General features: G+C 43.4%; 1 protein-coding gene across 5 annotated transcripts in view; it reads right to left on the minus strand.

Annotated features, from left to right (window-relative positions):
- ECPAS (Ecm29 proteasome adaptor and scaffold) overlaps window positions 1-17,893 on the minus strand; it is an 83,634-nt gene that overhangs the window by 56,296 nt on the left and 9,445 nt on the right. For 4 of the 5 annotated variants that reach the window (XM_077345292.1, XM_077345293.1, XM_077345294.1 and 1 more), the window contains 9 exons: window positions 15,602-15,732; window positions 12,716-12,832; window positions 11,459-11,577; window positions 8,968-9,117; window positions 6,304-6,478; window positions 4,431-4,570; window positions 2,618-2,699; window positions 1,391-1,510; window positions 995-1,080 (listed from right to left, as the gene is read on the minus strand). In XM_077345292.1, coding sequence (XP_077201407.1) covers window positions 995-1,080; window positions 1,391-1,510; window positions 2,618-2,699; window positions 4,431-4,570; window positions 6,304-6,478; window positions 8,968-9,117; window positions 11,459-11,577; window positions 12,716-12,832; window positions 15,602-15,732 — 1,120 coding nt within the window. Of the gene's footprint in view, window positions 1-994; window positions 1,081-1,390; window positions 1,511-2,617; window positions 2,700-4,430; window positions 4,571-6,303; window positions 6,479-8,967; window positions 9,118-11,458; window positions 11,578-12,715; window positions 12,833-15,601; window positions 15,733-17,893 lie in introns of those variants that run through there. The other variant, XM_077345296.1, reaches the window with a different exon arrangement.

Here is a 17,893-nt window from a genome sequence, read left to right on the forward strand (position 1 = left end):
AATAAGGCTTTTCATTCACAAGTATGTACTATGTAGTTATTTCCTTATACATGCATTATTTGGCATGGCTCATATGTTACTGGGAAGTGAGAGGGTGGGGGGGATCCCAATTTCCCCACAGCATCCTGGTACTTTTGTGCATTCCTTTGGTCTTCCTTTTCTACGGGTCTTCCTCAATCCTGCTTTGTCACAATCTTTTCAACAAGCACTGCAGCAAAGGCAGGCTAGTTCTCATCTGGGTAGCAAAGTCCAGATTTCCTTACTATTACGTAGCAGCTCCTGGGACAACAATTTATTCTTTACTAAACCTTGCTGCCTTTTTTGATCCACCCATATAAAGTTTTCCACAGCAACTGTTTTACTATGTTACTCTACACTAAGCCATTGATTATCCTTATCTCTAAAGCACTTTTAAAGCCAAATTAGCAGTGCCACATTATTTACTAAGGATGAATTAGGAAGAACAACATTCCCATAGAATTTCTTTTCTGCAACATTAGTTGACTTTACTCTAGGTTTACAACCATCCCATATGAAATTGATTATTTTCTCCCACCTAAACATGGAGAGTCTAGATAATGAAATTGGAATCTCGTTAAATGAAAGATATAATTTAGACACCATATTCATATTGGCAGTTGAAATCAAGGAGAATTTTAGATTATCTCATCAATCTACATCAATTTTTTTCCCTGCGATATGAAGATGATTATCCAAACACAAATTATTCATGGCTTTCCTTAAATACATTCCAAGCAATTTTTTCTTTCAATCGTATGGATTTAAAACAATCTCATATCACGTTTTCCTTGATTTAAAAGGAAAACTGTGTACTTATTTTTCCTGATGGCATATGAGACAAAAACATTTTTCAGAAAGAAAAAACCTTTAGCTAGCTAACTGTCGTATGTTATCCATTGTTAATTACATAATCATAACTTGACAACTAGCATATGATACCATATATATATATATATATTAATAATTTACTTACATCACACAGATATGATGTACAAACTGAAGAGACAGAGTTCTCAGTTTTGCGTTGGTGTTTGCACCAAAAAGTCCATCATAAACAACCTGGCAGAGGAAATGAACTAATCAGAAACAACCAATATTATTTCAGTGCCATAATACTACAAGGCGCACGATTATGAGGTAAATGTTGGACTGCATACATATTTCTCTCAGCGCTAGTTCTATCCCAGATCTCCTCAACGGATTCAGTGCCTTTGCTACAGTCCAGTCCAGTAATTTAAATGCTCCCTTGAGCTAATAGGCTGCTGCTTGACACTGCTGGACCCAAGTATCACCATGAGATGAATGCAAAGAGCTAAGAGTTTGGTTCTGAGAAGGTTGTAACTACCAGGATTCCGAATGAAGAAATTACCTGAATGTTTGCAGGAAATGTTTCCGCAGCTTGTCTGGAACGCAGAAGATGAGGGACAATCTTTAACTTCACCCGCGTGCTAACTGGATCACGTTTCAGTTCCGGTTTCAAAACAGCTCCCTGGGATAAGCAAACAGGTATTAATGGTAAAATATGGATTTTAGGAAGAACTATCAGGAAGTACCTTAGCATAATTCATCCAACCCAAGTAGAAGCAAAACTGTTATCAAATAACAACACCGTATTTGATTAGAATTCTGGGTCCTTAAGGAGATGCTACAGAGCAGAATTAAATACATGATAGAACAGATGTCAGCATGAAATAAGATATAGCTTCCTGTTTCTATAATAAAGTACATATTTGGGTGGGCTTCTGTTGTCATTAATAACCAGAAATTGTTTTCCCTGCATGTATTCATGTATACTCAAGTTACACAAATTCAGTTGTTTGACTAAGTGAATATAATGTGATGATGATTTATGTAACTGAAACACTTATGTCCCACCTCTCTACAGAACTATATTCAAAGCAACTTACAAGATTAATAAAATAAAATGTAATAAAACTAATAAAATCACCAGAAAAGCAAACCCAGTTAAAAATTTGCAGCCAGTAATAAAACCCAGCAGGTGGAAAGTATATGATCATAACTATCCTAATAATCAGCATTAAAAAGAACCTTTAAAACCAAACCTTCACTTACTCAAACAAGATGGGGCAGCTAAAAACAGCTGCCCCAGGTCTATGAAGCCTGATACAGTGAATACCTTTGTCTAAAACAGCGCTAACTACAGACAGAAGGTGCCACCATTGAGAAGGCAGAGATTCACACTCCTAGCTTTGGAACATGCTGGCATACACAACAGGATTTGTGTATACACAACAATGCCTACCCAAACAAACCTGGTGTAGGGGAGGAACAGAGCAAACTGGCCATCCAAACATGAATGGCTGCTACAAGGAGAAGCAAGAAAGTATAGGCTCCCTGTAGTTAAATTATTTCCCCCCTGAAACCAGGAAATGGAGAAGGGAGGGGAGCAAGAGTAGCAGGTAATTCTGAGAATCACAGCTAGACAAGAACCACTATTACAGCAAACCAAAGAACAAAGCCAAGGATTTTATATTTTATTATTATATAGAGATAGAGATAGAGATAGATATATAGTTTTAGTACAAAAGCCAACTTCATAACTCAAAAAAGAAATGCAGATGTAAGAAAGCCTCACCTCCTTAGTTTTTAGTGGTATGTCTCCAAGGTACACTTTGTACAGCTTGTTGATGATCGTTGGATTATTCCAGTCAATTAAACTAAACAACATTTTAAAAGATACACATATGGTAAGGTCATTGAACTAATTATTTTAAATGAATGTGAATAAAGCCAATTAGTAGCCAGTACAGCACTGCTTTCTCTTTCACACTGTAAATCTCAGTAGTTCAGTAAATACACATATGCATTAATTAAACAAGCAACTCTTGGACTCAGTTCAGATGCCACACAAAATCATGATTTAATTAAAACGTCTGTAGTTAATCAGGGTATGTAAAACCAAGATCTAAAACCATGGTGTGAAGTTGGTTTATTAACCACATCGTGGCACTGGGGAACAAACCCACACTGCAGTCTTGGATGGTGGCACTAAGGTGACGAAACCCAGAATTTATCAAGCCAAGCCTAGATTTTGAATGAATAATTGTGAGCCAAATCCAACCTTAGATAAAAGACAGCTGATTGCATATAGTGTCTAAAATGAGCTTTAAACTATGAACCAGGATGTGAAGTTTCTTAACTTTGTTACTTAACTCCCTTGTAGCCTTCTGAGATACGAAGAGATAAGGGTTTATATATATACAAACTCTCAGTGTGTGCGTTTTTTAAACATCTACATAAGAAAAGCCAAAACATAATGGCAGCAATATACATTCATTCACCAGCACATGACACTGCTTAGCAGCTTACCTATACCACATAGTGGCTCTTATATAATTGAGAAGAGCCACTATGGGTGGAGCAGTGTCCGGGCCCTGTCCAGGTGTCCGGACGCTGCTTCCGCTCCATGGCCAATATGGAATGGGGCGGCCCCTAGAATGCCCGCCCACAAAACTCGGCCACGAGGTGCACGCGGTGAGGCAGCAGGTTCCAACGCGGCAGTGGAGCCTGCCCAGCAGTGGCTCCAAGGTGGCGGAGGAGGCTGCCCAGCGCCATCGGAGGCTACGAGGCAATGGCAGAGGCTGCAGCAGAGGCTGCAGCGGCAGCCACACCAAGGACCGCCAGCCCCAAGGCCGCCATGCACTCACCCCGCCGCCTAGCTGCCGGAAGGTGAAAGAGGGGAAGGGAGGCTGCTCTGCACCTTGCCAGAGCTGCCTCTCCCCACCCCCACTGTCTCCCCCCACTCACCCATTGCTCCAGTAGCGCCTGGAGCATTTAGCCTGCAGCAGGTGTTCTTGCTAGTAAAGATATAAATAGGGATAGTTCCCATAAGCAAATATTGTTTTTCTGTTCTTGCAGTGCATTCCTAAAGCAGAGTTACATCTTTCTATAATCACCAGAGTCAATGGCCTTAGAAGGATGTAACTCCGTTGGCACTGTAAGTAAAGTGACAGTAGAGTGCACCAAAGACTATAGCTGGGACACAAACATTAGTGTAAGTATATGTACACCGGGTCAGACATGACCCAGTGCTTGCACAGGGGATACCTTTACCTTTATGTACACTTTGGGCATACATTTCTCCAGCCACAGTCCAATGGCTGTGAGCAAATATTTGTCAAAGCTCTCACTGGGTCAGTTCATATGCTCATATGTACAACTATTTGTTCTAAGCACACATGAAGAATCCTGTAGTAATGACTTTTTTATGCCGTTTATGTTTTTCCTTTTGAACATGTTTATTGTTCGTCAGCGTTTACAGCATTATACTCAGTGTCCCAGCCGACACCAAATAAAGAACACAACATTAAGAAGAGAAGGTTTTTTAAAAGTCAGCCATATTTTCCATTTTAAAAAGTATTCAAAGTTTTAAGGTTAAAAGTCATTACCTTTGCTTGCTTTTGAGCTCAAGATCCGCTGCAGTTGCTACACTGTGCCGCGTGTCACTGGATGCAATGACCAAGTGTATGATGGCTTCAAGTTCAGGAACCTGCTCTGCTTCAATGAACTTCACAATGCCCAGTTTACACTGCCCAGCAATGCAGAAAAGAGTAGGAAAGTCACTCAGCCCATTCCGGAGGTATAAAACTGATATCCACTGATCAAGACATTTTATTAGAATCATGAGCTACTACAGGAAAAGACAGGAAAAGATAACTGGATGTGCTACAGCAGTAAAAGGGCAAAGCATCCACAAATCCTTCATGTGGAGGACTTCATGTGGGCTTCATGTGGAGGAGGAGGGAATCAAATCCTGTTCTCCAAATTAAGAGTCCACCGCTCTTAACCAATGCACAATGTTGCCTAGGATAAAATCCTTTCCTACCCTAAAATATGATAAATGTATTGCCTTCACCTGACATACTGTATTATATTTTATATATTTGCTTGAATGATATTTTCTAATAGTTTCAGACTGTATAGTAAGTGACATGACTTGACAATGCATTAATCTATGTGAAAATGTAAATCCCTTTTTAAAGGAAGACTACCGCTAGTTCTTGGCTGGATTTCCTACCTCCAGTCATCATTAGCAATTCAGAAAGTCATAACTCTACTAAATATCAAGGGACCCAAATGTGGTGGCTACGGGTGCCATTATGCCTGCTAACATGTTTTCTGGTGCCCACCAAGTGTTATTAGAATGTGGGCTGGTCCAGGTAGGGCTTCTGCCCAAAAGAGCTTCTGATTATCCCCTGGAGATTGAATTAGATCAAATACAAAAAAAATTGTTTTGGCAGCATCTGCCACCACAGGATAAGGACCTTCACTACATAAGTGAAGGCAAGCTGGGTGTAAGAAAGAAGATATATTTTAAAAAGGTATCCTGTTAAGCAGAGCATCTGCCTGAAATGCTGAAGATTTACCATTAGAGTTACACATAACCTCATTCTCTAACATACTGTGGTTGGCTCTAGCTCCTGCAGCAGTCACTTTTGATTGGTTCCACCTCCCATGGCAGCCATTTTGTGGCTGTTCTCACCACCATGTGTGAGAATTCCAAAGGTGCCTAATTCCTGAAAAAGGTTTAGAACCCCTGCTTCAGAGGCACTGAATGGGTAAGGCATTCTAGTCATCATGAGGATGTTAATTCAAATTAAGAGAATTAATAAAAATATAGGATTGGCAGTTATTTTACTCCAAAAAGAACATACCAGGATATTGTTTAGTAACAAATTAGCATTGCTATTTTAAGGAAATCATAATAGCAGTTTTATTCTGCTCCAAAATCACCCTGAAATGCTGTAATATGCAAACTGTATTTTAAACAAGATATACCTAAGCAAACAACTCATCTGACAAAGTATTTGCCTGCTTCATACATTAGGAAGGGTTTTGAAATTTTGAACTGCAGCCTTAAGCAGTTACACCCATTGATTTCAACGGCCTTTAAACGCTGCATCTCTGCTTAGTACTGCAATGTTATTTACTCACTTATTTCCCACATTTGTTGCTGGTGTAGACCTAATGCAAACTTGGCCCTTAAATAAGGTTAAAGAACGGAGAGGAAGCCAAGCTTCCATAAGCTGGGAGTGGAGCATCCCTGGGAGTTTAATCGTTTTAACACTGATCAGATGTAACTACTCAAGATGAAATCAGATAGAGAATGTGATGAAGTCCATGCCAAAGAAAGGAACTGAAAAAAATGCATATAGGATCCTGTCCTTGCTAAATCAGCTGCATTCATGTAGCAATTCTTACCAAGAGTTGACACACTTTCCATGTGACACACCCATGAGATAATTAAGTTTAGCTTTTTACCTGTTCCAGCTGTTCAGGTGTCCATGGGCTGTCTCCAATTACTCGCTTGGCTGCATAGAAGCTCATCCCTGGAGGAGGCTGAGGGATCCCAGAAGAACCTCCAGAACTACTTGAAGAAGAACAGCTCTGTCCCGATGGTGCATTTTGGCGACTCTGGGATTCATTCAATACATATCTACCAAGAAAAGGTATAGGGAAGAGGAAGAGACAAACATATGTAAAGGGAGTTTATAATCTTACATAAATTAGAGGAACGGAAGGGCATAGCAAGAACAGTACAGGCAATGTCTGAGTGACAATCAGCAACTTTATCAGACTAGGTGGAAGTTCCTGGGCACCTTGCCACATATGGCCCTTCAGTGGATATCTGCTGTACCATATCATGACACTACCTGCCATGGTAATGCTACAGCATGGCAGAACAAGTAACTCTGGCATGACTGATTTCATGCACTGTGTGATCAACAAGGGTTCTACTCTGCTGCTACAAGACTTCCAGTGAATCAACAACTAGCTCAGCAACAAGTCCAGCACACATGCAATAATATAGCAACCCTGTAAAAATGAATATAATATGAAAACGGGCTGGTTTTTATATCCTGCTCTTCTCAAGCTTAAGGAGTCTCAGAGTGGCTTACAACCTCCTTCCCTTCCTCTCTCCACAACAGGCACCTTGGAAAATGCATGGGGCTGAGAGAGTTCTGAGACACAGTCACCCGGCAGGTTTCATGTGCAGGAGTGGGGAATCAAACATGGTTTTCTACAATAGGGTCCACTGCAAGAAATCACTATCCTACACCAACTCTACTTTATATAAAGGGCCTAGTACAGTTTTCAAATATAAATGCTTTATTTATTAACTGTTAATATATTAATGTTTTATTTCAAAGAAAACCAAGAGCTACTATGGTGTACTAAGGAGTGTGTCAAAACAGAGATCTGGATTCAAACCCCAGCTCTGTCATGAAGGTGACTCTTGGCTTGTCATGATGGCAGGGATTCCCAGAGCTCCCCAGCCTCTCCCTATCCTGTCTTAATGGACTCTGCCACAAGCTGTGAAAGCAGGGAGCCAGCTGCTTCCATTGACCTAGGAGCAGCATTCTTGTGTGGTTACTGTACCTGGGAAAGGGGGCAAAGCCTGGACACCCACCCCTGCCTCAAACTGCCTTTCTCCTCCCCCCCCCCCCCGACCTCCTTGACTAGGAGGCTTGGCCAGCAGACATCACTTCCGGCCCGGTTCCAGGTTAACCAACCACATACTACCAGAAGAAATGTGAAATACAAATCTAACAAATAAAATCCAGAATATTATTAATTACAAAAACTGGGGAATTAAGCAATTAGAGATTACAAAAGTCTTGTCCACTGTCAGTTTCCAGATAAAAGCATTATGCCTGACTCAAGGGTAACAGAATTTTCCACACTGATTTAGAGACCCCGAAATAAATTTTAAATAGAAGAGTGAACCAATTACCATAACCTGCATTAGTTAACAGGTTAGCAGTCCCATCCTGAGCAGTTATGTTTTTTCCAAACACATTTACTTCAATGAACATAAGAGTCTCTCCACTTGGGATGACACTTTAAATCTGCAGTACATTTCTCTATGAGTTAAACCAAGAAAAAAAATCATACTTTTTCTATTTTAAAGTGATGTATGCACACGCTGCAGCTGCCACCAGTTTGCACATTAGAGTTTGCATAGTCTAGTGCAGATATAATGGTTATAATAGATACGCAATTTAAAGCCACTTATGGCATCATGTACTCTATTTTTCTAGCACAAAAATGCCCAAAGCAACTCATTTAAGTATTATGCAGCAAACATTAGTTCTTCCTTAACCAGGACTGTGAGAAGGGAAGCTAGTCTGACTACCCTCAGACTCGGCCCCTGTCTCCAAACAATGGGGGGGGGGGAAGCAATGTCCGACAAAATCAGAAGAAGAAGAAGAAGAGCTGGTTCTTATATGCCGCTTTTCCCTACCCGAAGGAGGCTCAAAGGAGGCTTCCCTACCCAAAGGAGGCTCACCTTCCCATTCCTCTCCCCACAACCGACACCCTGTGGGGTGGGTGAGGCTGAGAGAACCCTGATATTACTGCTCAGTCAGAACAGCTTTATCAGTGCCGGGGCGAGCCCAAGGTCACCCAGCTGGCTGCATGTGGGGGAGTGCAGAATCAAACCTGGCATGCAAGATTAGAAGTCCGCACTCCTAACCACTACACCAAACTGGCTCTAACTGTGTAATTGAAACTGACATGCTGCATCACAGGACATTCTATGATTCACAAGACAGTCAATGGTTACTCAAGGGATGGCAGCCCTAATCTTGTCATGTCTGAACCAGGCCCACCTGCATACTCACTGTGAAGAGCCACTATCCTGGCACAGAAGCATTTCCACATGCTGGCTCTTCTCTTAAGCATTAGCACTAAGTGATTTGCCCAGTGGCTTACCTGAGGCAGACAAACTTTATCCTTCCTGTTTAAGATTTGACCTCATTCCAAGAGAATTTTAGGGTTCAGATGTTCACTAGAGAAATTTAGCAGCTAAAGCAGTGAGGGCACAATTCTGGAAATGAACCACCACCACCACCCTATTGTAATCCATGTAATACACCAGAACTCGAGCAGGAATGCTGAATGCCAAGTTGCACCATTACTTACCCATAAGGCATAAGGAGGACATCCAACATAAAATCCAATAGCAGCTGTACAGTCTTTGGTTTTTCAGCAAGATTAAATGGAGAAGCTGCTTTCAGAGGTTCAACAGGGTATTTCATGTGAAAAAGGGTTGGTATTAGAAGGTGCATTAGGCTGAAAAACAATTATATTTACTGCAACTATATAATAAAACAACAAGACATGACATATTTTTACACTGACAAATGACAGAAACCCAGGCAAGACTGTGAATTAATCGCCTCACAACCAGCCAGCTTTCACTTGATAAGTATCACAATTGGCAATGAGAAAATGAAAGCAAATTCATGCCCACAAGAAACAAATTCCAGAAATGTTTTGGCAGTAGATTTTAAAATTAAATCTTGATTTTGACTGACATTCCTTTACATAAATGCAACTACAAAGTCCAAATCTAGAATTTAAAAGTTTGCCTTCTTAATTGGAAGTGTACTGTATGCTAAGCTTTAGAAAACAACTCATAACTTCTGAGCCATGCTTAAGTAGCTTGATCTACATGGGGGGAGGGGGGGAGGCAGAGATTACAGGACACAGATGGGTCATTTAGAAACTTAAATTGGCACTTCCTAACATACAATAACATTTGTCTCCTAATTTTCTTATGCTACACACAACTTATGAGCCTCTTGTGGCGCAGAGTGGTAAGGCAGCAGTCTGAAAGCTTTGCCCATGAGGCTGGGAGTTCGATCCCAGCAGCCGGCTCAAGGTTGACTCAGCCTTCCATCCTTCTGAGGTCGGTAAAATGAGTACCCAGCTTGCTGCTGGGGGGTAAAACGGTAATGACTGGGGAAGGCACTGGCAAACCACCCCATATTGAGTCTGCCATGAAAACGCTAGAGGGCGTCACCCCAAGGGTCAGACATGACTCGGTGCTTGCACAGGGGATATCTTTACCTTTACCTTTACACACAACTTATTCCTTGATTAGTGATTATTTATCCTATTTTATTACATTTTTATTTGTACTCCATGATCAAGAGACTGGAATCTCTGATCTCTCTCATCTTAATCCATTCCAGTCTCTTATAGGCCAAATTATGCAAGGGCCATAATGCCCGCCCTGGCAGCAGGAGTGCTTCTGTTAAAATCACCGATAACGCTAGCTGCCGCCGTCAGCGCAGGCACCTCCCGGCCCAGGGCTACGGAAGGTCCATGGTAAGTGACCGTGGGATCTTCCACAGTTTCCTGGATAAGCTGCAGTGGCCCGGTGCTGTGCGTAATCGCCAGCACCAGGCTTGTTGGCCCGCCCAGCCCTGACCCTACGGTGTCCCTGTAGGGACACATGTGCTCCTGCGGGCTCCGCGGAGCCCCAGAGCTGGCAGGGGCGACCCCCTGCCCCCACCTGGGCTTGCGGAAGGGGCCTGGGACCCCCTCCCTCCCTCCCTCCCTGGGCTGTCCAAACCACCCCCCCCCCTGCCGCGCCTGCTTACCTTTTGGTCCCGGCGTTCAGCGTGCGCACGCACACTACTCTGGGGCAGCCCAGCATGCCCATCCCCCGTGCATACATGGGGAACAGCGGGGCATCGTGGCCCACCACAATGGGACGGCGGCAGCCCGCAGTAGCTGCCGCCGTGCATAAGAGGCCATACAGGGGACTGTTTCTGACAAGATTCACACCAAGATACTCTCTTCTCTTAACTCCTCCCTTCCCCCTCCCCTTTGAAGATTCTTGCTATAAAACTGCAGAATATGATTTCATAATACCTAAAGAAATGTGTCCCTGACCAGGATAGACCAGGATAGCATAGTCTCATCAGATCTCAGACATTAAGCAGGACTGATCCTAGCTAGTATTTGGAGGGGAGACATCTAGGGAATACGAGAGCTGTAACACAGAGACATAGCGATGCCAAAGCACCTCTAAACATCTGTTGCCTCGAAAACCCTACAGGGCGTTTCCATATGTCAGCAGTGACCTGACAGCAAAAAGCAACAACAAAGAAATGAGCTCTGACTCATGAAAACCTATACTGGAATAGTCTTTACAGTGCTACAAGGCTTCTTCATTGTTTTTAACCTCCCTTGCTTCCTAGGAAGGACTCAAAGTGGCTTACAATGTCAATCTACCAGCCCATGTTAATTATGCAGTGCAAACTTTGCTGTACTTTGCTGTTTAGATTGTAAATGCATTTTTCTAGTTCAGCCTACTTTCTGACAAATGTTCTCTGAACGCAGACAGATCTCTTTAAAATAAAGAAACATTCAAATGATGTGATCCCACATGTGTTAGTCCATGCTGATAAGAGTCCGCATTTTTAATATGTACTTGCAGACCTAGACTGTATTAAGCCTATTAAATGAAAACGATTTCATATGGCACACTTAAAATTGTGCATGTGTTAAGTGCTGTCAAATCACTTCTGACTCATAGCAATCCTATGAATTAATGAGCTCTGACATTTAAAATTAGGACACGGGAAAAATAAAAGGAGAAATAAAGCTCAGAACATCGTACCTGTCTTGTTGGGGCTGAGGCTTCCCTTCCATTGCGGTAAGAAGAGTGGGAGCTAATTCACATTGTTTTTCCACAGGCAAACGAGGATAACCCATCTTAACATATATTATCGTAAAATTCTGCCAAAATACAAAACGTATATAAATAGCATCATTGCCAAAAAGGAGCATCCTTAAAAATGTTTCTATAAAGCATCAACAAACATATTTTAAGAAATACTATTTAAGATTCCAGACTGCCAGACAACCAACCAGGTACGTAAGAAACATTCACAGCCTCATAACCTTGAGCTGGACTACTGAAATGTTCTCTCAATGAGGTTGAAAGAGATCACCCAGACCACATTTATATCAGCAGTGTCTTTCAAATACAACTTAAGGTGTTGGTTTTTATCTTAAGATCTTTAATGGATAGACCATTAGAACTAAAAGACCATGTCTACCCATATGTCATGCCACAATCTCTACAGTTACCTGGGGAAGCCTTGAATACCATCTGTTGCACAATTTAAAACAACAACCAAGTACCTGCATCCTTGGAGACTGTCCACCATGTTTGCACTGTCTATCTGTGCTTCATTGGAGAAGTAGTTATGTTGTTATATTCTAGTACACTGTGTTCATTTTATATAGAGATTTTTTAGCATTGAAAATGTATTTTTCTTTTTCATTCTGATTTTATGGGATATTAATTGATTGTATTATGGAAATAATGTTAATTGTTGTTTAACTACTCTGGTCATTGACTATAACAATAGATACTATTACAACTATATTATACTTCCTTGGGGATTTATCAAAACCAAACTAATTTCCTGAAAACTCTTTCAATTTGAGAAGTCTTTCAATAACAGAATAGCACAATAAAATCAGAGTCCAGTAGCACCTTTAAGACCAACAAAGAATAGGACATGCTATATATATTCATAAAGAAAAAGTAAGGATTTGTACCCACCTAATTAGATGTCAGGTTTAATGTTTAGAGATTAAGCTTGCCAAATTCTTTCTAGGTATTCATTAGCCTCCTAAAACAAAGCATTCCTAAACGTCTTTAGGTTGTACTTGACTACAACACTCTCCAAGAAGAATGTGAAAAAGTTTTACATTAACAACATTCATTGCATCTACTTCCCTCCAATCCAATGGCATAAGCATCTGAGATAAAATATATCAACATTATAATTATGAGATACCTGGATGCCATTTCACACTCTATCAAATCTTCAGGAAACATTTATTGAAGAAAGCAAGCACTTACTGTAACAAAGGACACAGCAGAAGGATCTTGATACTGGACTAGCAAGGTCTCCACAGGAAGCTGGATTTTGGGTCGACTTTTGATGCGTTTATTTAGATGAACTAGCAGTTCCATTACCTGAAGGGAAGAAAAATATGCCTTTTGACTTCAATGGTTTGGATTTCTCAGTTGCACTTTCCCAATCTTGAAATACACAGAGCTAATGGTTTCTAGCTTACTCAGGAAAATATATTATACTAGAAATTAAGCCCTCTGTTATGCAAATACAGCGGGCGCTAGCTGGGGCACTCTGGTGTAATGGGGCGGCTTACCGGCTGGGCGGGCCCCTCCAGCGAAGTGGAGCATGGTCGTTGGGCGGCGTGCGAACAGGAAGATGTTTGAGCTTTGTTTCAGCGGAGCCTGGCGGCAGCAGCGGCTGGCCCCTCCCAGCAGCCGTCCAGCCGTAGGGGCGAGGCCAGACAGTGCTCCCCGGGAGGCGTGAAGGAAGGGTGGGCGCTGTCGGCTGCGGGGGCGATCCCGGGCAGCGCGGGGTGGGAGTTGAGAGGGCGAGGGGGGCAGCCATGCGCCGGAATTGGCGCAGGCAAGTTAGAGCTGTGGGGCGGGGTAGGGGGGCGGCCATGGCGGACATAAACCAGTCATGCGCGGACCTCCATGCATGCGTGGTTTTAGTCAAGGTTTGTGGTGGTGGCCGGGCAGGTCGCACTGGGCCTCTCCGCAGCTGCGTTTGGCAGGCGACGGGCCGGGGCGCGAAGGGGTGGAAAGCGGCAAGGGTAAACAGGAGCAGTTGGGTGGGCGGGGTGGCTGCTCACGGCGGGCTGGTGCGCGGCGGGAGGGACTGGCAGCAGCGTGGGCCGGTGCCGGCGACAGCAAAGTGGACGGTCGGCCGAGGGAGCGTCCGGGCAGGGCAAGCGGAGAATGGGTCCGCAGGTAGGCGACACGTCCGTATGGATGTGTGAGGGTGTTCGGAGGGTGGTAAGCGTGCGGGAGTGGGGTGGTTGGGGGGGGTCTGGGGGGGTTTCGGGGTGGGAAAGCTTACCTGCAGGGTCGTGGCAGTGCGGGGTGGCGTGCGGCGATGCGGTGGCATGGCAGCCGCCAGCAGGCAGCTGTCGTCGGTGGTGGCGTCGGGAGATGGAAGGTCTTAATGGGGAGCTGGTCGGTGGGGAGGCCCCGCGGTGGCCGCGCTCGTTTCGCAGCCGGGCTCTCTGAAGGCAAGGGCGATGCTTCGCCGCCGGGAAAGGAGCAGGCCCGCCGGAATCGAAGACACATCGGCCCTGCTCCTTTCCCGGCGGCGAAGCATCTGGGCGAGCAGTCCTGGGCGGGCCAAGTGGCCAATAGGGAGGCGCACTATGTGCGCCTCCCAATTGGCCACTTGACCCCCGAGTGGCACTCGGAGGGGCCCAATCAGGAGCTTCGTGGCTCCAGATTGGTCCCCTCCAAGTTTTTATCCCGGTCTGGTGCCGCCCTGACTCCTCCCCAGGGGTCCTTAGCTCCTTAGCCTTTTATTTAATCCGCTCCACAGGAGCGGTTTAAAGATGGCTGTAATACAACCCTTTTTTTTAAATGGCTCCCAGGTATCATTCCTTCTACCTACCAACAGAGCCTCCACTGCTGAATCCTTACTAATTGATATGAAGCCACTGCTGCAGCAGTATGTAGTATCAAGCTGTGGCCCAACTGCAGATGCCAGTTTCATGGTAAATGCTGGAGATCTCCCAGAATTACCACTGATCTCCAGACTACAAAAATGGCAGCTTTGGGGGATGGACTCTGTGGCTTTCAACCTTGCTGAGGTTCTGCCCTTTCCCAAACCCTCCTCTTTCAAAGCTCCACCTCCAAATCTCCACGGATTTCCTAGTGGCAGCATTCAATGTTGTGGAGCACAAGATTTTAGCTTAATGCCTCATCTACACTGGACTATGAGGGACAGCACTTCAGTGGCCAGTCTCCTTTCTCCAGGGTTGAGAACAGAGGGTTGTAGTTGGGGAGAACCAATCCCATTGCTGGATGCTTCAATGCGGAGTTCCGCCAGGGGCGATCATTTCCCCAAAGTTATTCGACATCTTTATGCACCCTCTTGCCGGTCCAGAAATCCATATGCTCTACCTCATCAATATGCTCTACCTCCTGATGAGCAGCTGGCTGGTCTCCTACCCCAGAACAACTCGCCTGAAGCCCCCCCCCCCCGCCCGCCCGCCTCCTGCCCGACTCTGGGGCTTCGGGGCAGGCCAAGGGACAGCCCTGGTGCGTCTGCAATGAAACAGGGCTGTCCCTTGTCCCAGCCTGAAGCCTCCCCCCAAGGCAACTGAGCCGAGAGGGGTGGTCCTATAAATTAAATAATAATAAATAAAATAAACCTGGAATTGGCAACCATAGCCTTAGGGTTCTGTCACTGCCTCTCATGTACACAAGTATACTGCCTTCCCTTTCAAGGCAGACAGTAGTGAGAGCTATGTCTTGCATACCTCCCCTGCCCCCACTGTCACTATTCCTGTCAGGCAAAGCTACCCTATTTCCTTCTCTCAAGTGATAATAAACACTATGTATCGCAGGGCGTGTGTGTGTTTTATACACGAGTTTATTTGCCCTCACCTGCACTGAGAACTTGTGGGGTTCAGGCTAGAACTCCTTGGCAGTTCCCTATATATATATAGAGCTGAACAATATATATATAATCATATCAGGCAAAGAAATCCTGAGTCAATGAAATAAATCTTTATCTTTCTTTTTCGCTTGGAATAGAACTCTTCAGGTTACCAGTTCAAAACAAAGGTTTGTGTTTAAAAAGTTATTCTGTCATATGCTAACTTGCAAAAAACAACAACTCGTAATCATTCATTTTTTCATAATCATTCAAGTTATGCAACACTCGCATGTAGCGAAACCTACCTTCTTACGTACTCCTTCTTGCGTGCTGGAAAGTTTCAGAAGTACGGGGGGTAGAAATTTGGATATAATGTTCTGCAATTGCTCATCTGTTTCAGCATGACCAAGTCGTAAGAAGACACGTTCAAGCTGATCTACAGAAAGAAGAGAGAGGAAAAATAAATTCAGAACTAAAAATCTTTACCAAATAGTAGAAAAGTTACACCCCAAGCTTGCTTTTAGGGATTAATTACAGAGTGACTTAGTTTTCAATTCACTTCCATTTTACTATATAAAATCCAGAGGGGCAGTAAAATCAAAAATAGTAATTGGCATACCCAACCTACTGGCATCCCACTAATGCTCAATGTTTCTTCAAAGAGTAAGGCACCTTATGAAAGAAAGTCAGATGTTTATTTCTGGATTTTCTTACACTGATATTAGGAAATGACATTGGGGCTGCCTGTATAAAATACCTGATTAATGAGACCAGCTCCTTAATCAGGGATCCACATATATTACAGCAAGAGGTAGCCAAAGGGGAACTGGTGGCTGCCCTTCCCTCAGGTAACCAGCACAGGCTCTGATTTCTCTATTCATCACAGAAAATTCAGAAGAGAAGAGGTATCTCTTAAGGCTCAAGGTCAACCCCACCACTCCTTGAGTCTTCTGGCACATACAGAAAATGGGGGGGGGGGGGGAGAAGAGGGAAAATAAATAGGATCTCCTCTCTACTTTGCAAAAGGCTTCCATCAGAAGCCGCATGAGACTTGTCTTGATGTTTTCAACCTTCCCCGGTGTCCATTGTTCCAAAAATCAGAGAGATGGGAAACCTTATAGATTCTGACCATCTTTAAAGCCATGCATGTAGTGAAGTATGCAACCTGTCCCCTTTCTCCTTAACCTTTCCAAATTTACCTGAGGAGGGAGGAATTACTGATAACTGAAAATGTAGGCTGGCTACTGTTCGACCAAATTTTGTGCTCCCTGCCCCCACTACTTTGGAGAATTGCAGGATTGAAATGTGTTTGTGTGTATAAAATGTATGCCTATATCGATTTCTAAAGATGATCTATTTATCTTGCAGTATATGTTGTTTTCTGCTACTTCTTTATTCATTCAAAATTAGGCAGAATCAGTACTGGTTTCAAAAGTGACGGAGATATTAAGTCTTATCAGGCAAATAAGTGGGAGGCTGTAAGTTCATAACATCAGAGAGGATGTCAAATCTAAACATCCCATCTTGCATGAGAAGGTGTAGCTCAAGAAAAAGAATAAATGTGTTATAATCCACCATTCTTGCTCTAGGAACATATAGCCATTTCCTGCAATTTCATAGTAATATTTGCAGTACATCATAGTGATAAGAATCTCATACTTGCATCTTAACCCAAATGCAATGTCACTTTTTCCATCAATTTCCTTATTCTGACTCCATAAATAAATAGTTACCCACCAATTGTCATACAAGAGCAAAAAAACTGGATCCTGACAGTCCAGCATTACAGACTGGGCTATGCTCTCCAACTGAGTGGTTCTGCTTTGCATTAACATTATGTTTGCCAGCTCCAACATTGGTTCAAGACTCTGATCTCAGAACTCTCTGATCTGTCAAATGGCGACAGTGGTGTTTGTAGCTGTGACACCAAAGGCAATTCTGGAGATTCAGAAAGAAGCAAGGCAGGTATCTTAGGAAAAGATGCAACATTCCCAACCGTGGAAAGGGACTGTGCTTTGGGGGGACGGGAGAACAAACAGTAGGCAGATAAGGGGGTATATCTTTCTACTGTAGCAACCACTTCCCAATTGACTTCTGGATCACTTTCCATAACTTCAGAAAGCGGTCTGGGGAACTCCTTGGACAAACAGATTCTAAAGTTGCCTTAATGCCTTTGCTTTCTATGAATGGATATGGCCATTACTGGAAAAAGTAGATCTTTCCTCAGTCACACATGCCTTGGCAAAATCCAGACAAGATTACTGTAACGTGCTGCATGTAAGGCTATCCTTAAACTGCAACGGTCCTTTCTGTGATGAGCTACATTGTACAAAGACAGTGTTATTCTTGCTGCACTGGCTTCCCTTAAGCATCAGAGTTCTACCTCAGTAGAACTTCTACTCAGTAGAACTTCTACTCAGTAGAACTTCTACTGTAGAACCTCAGTAGAACTTCCAGCAACAGTTCTTGCTTCAGACATAGACTGAACCTGGGACCTTCTCCTAGATAGTCCTCTGACTCTATCCAAGTAACAAGGACATAAAGTTACACTCCATCACCAATTTTTTAAAAGTCATTTAAATTCCTTAGCTATTTTA

The sequence above is a fragment of the Paroedura picta genome, chromosome 7, assembly GCF_049243985.1.
Source record: "Paroedura picta isolate Pp20150507F chromosome 7, Ppicta_v3.0, whole genome shotgun sequence".
NCBI lineage: Eukaryota > Metazoa > Chordata > Lepidosauria > Squamata > Gekkonidae > Paroedura > Paroedura picta.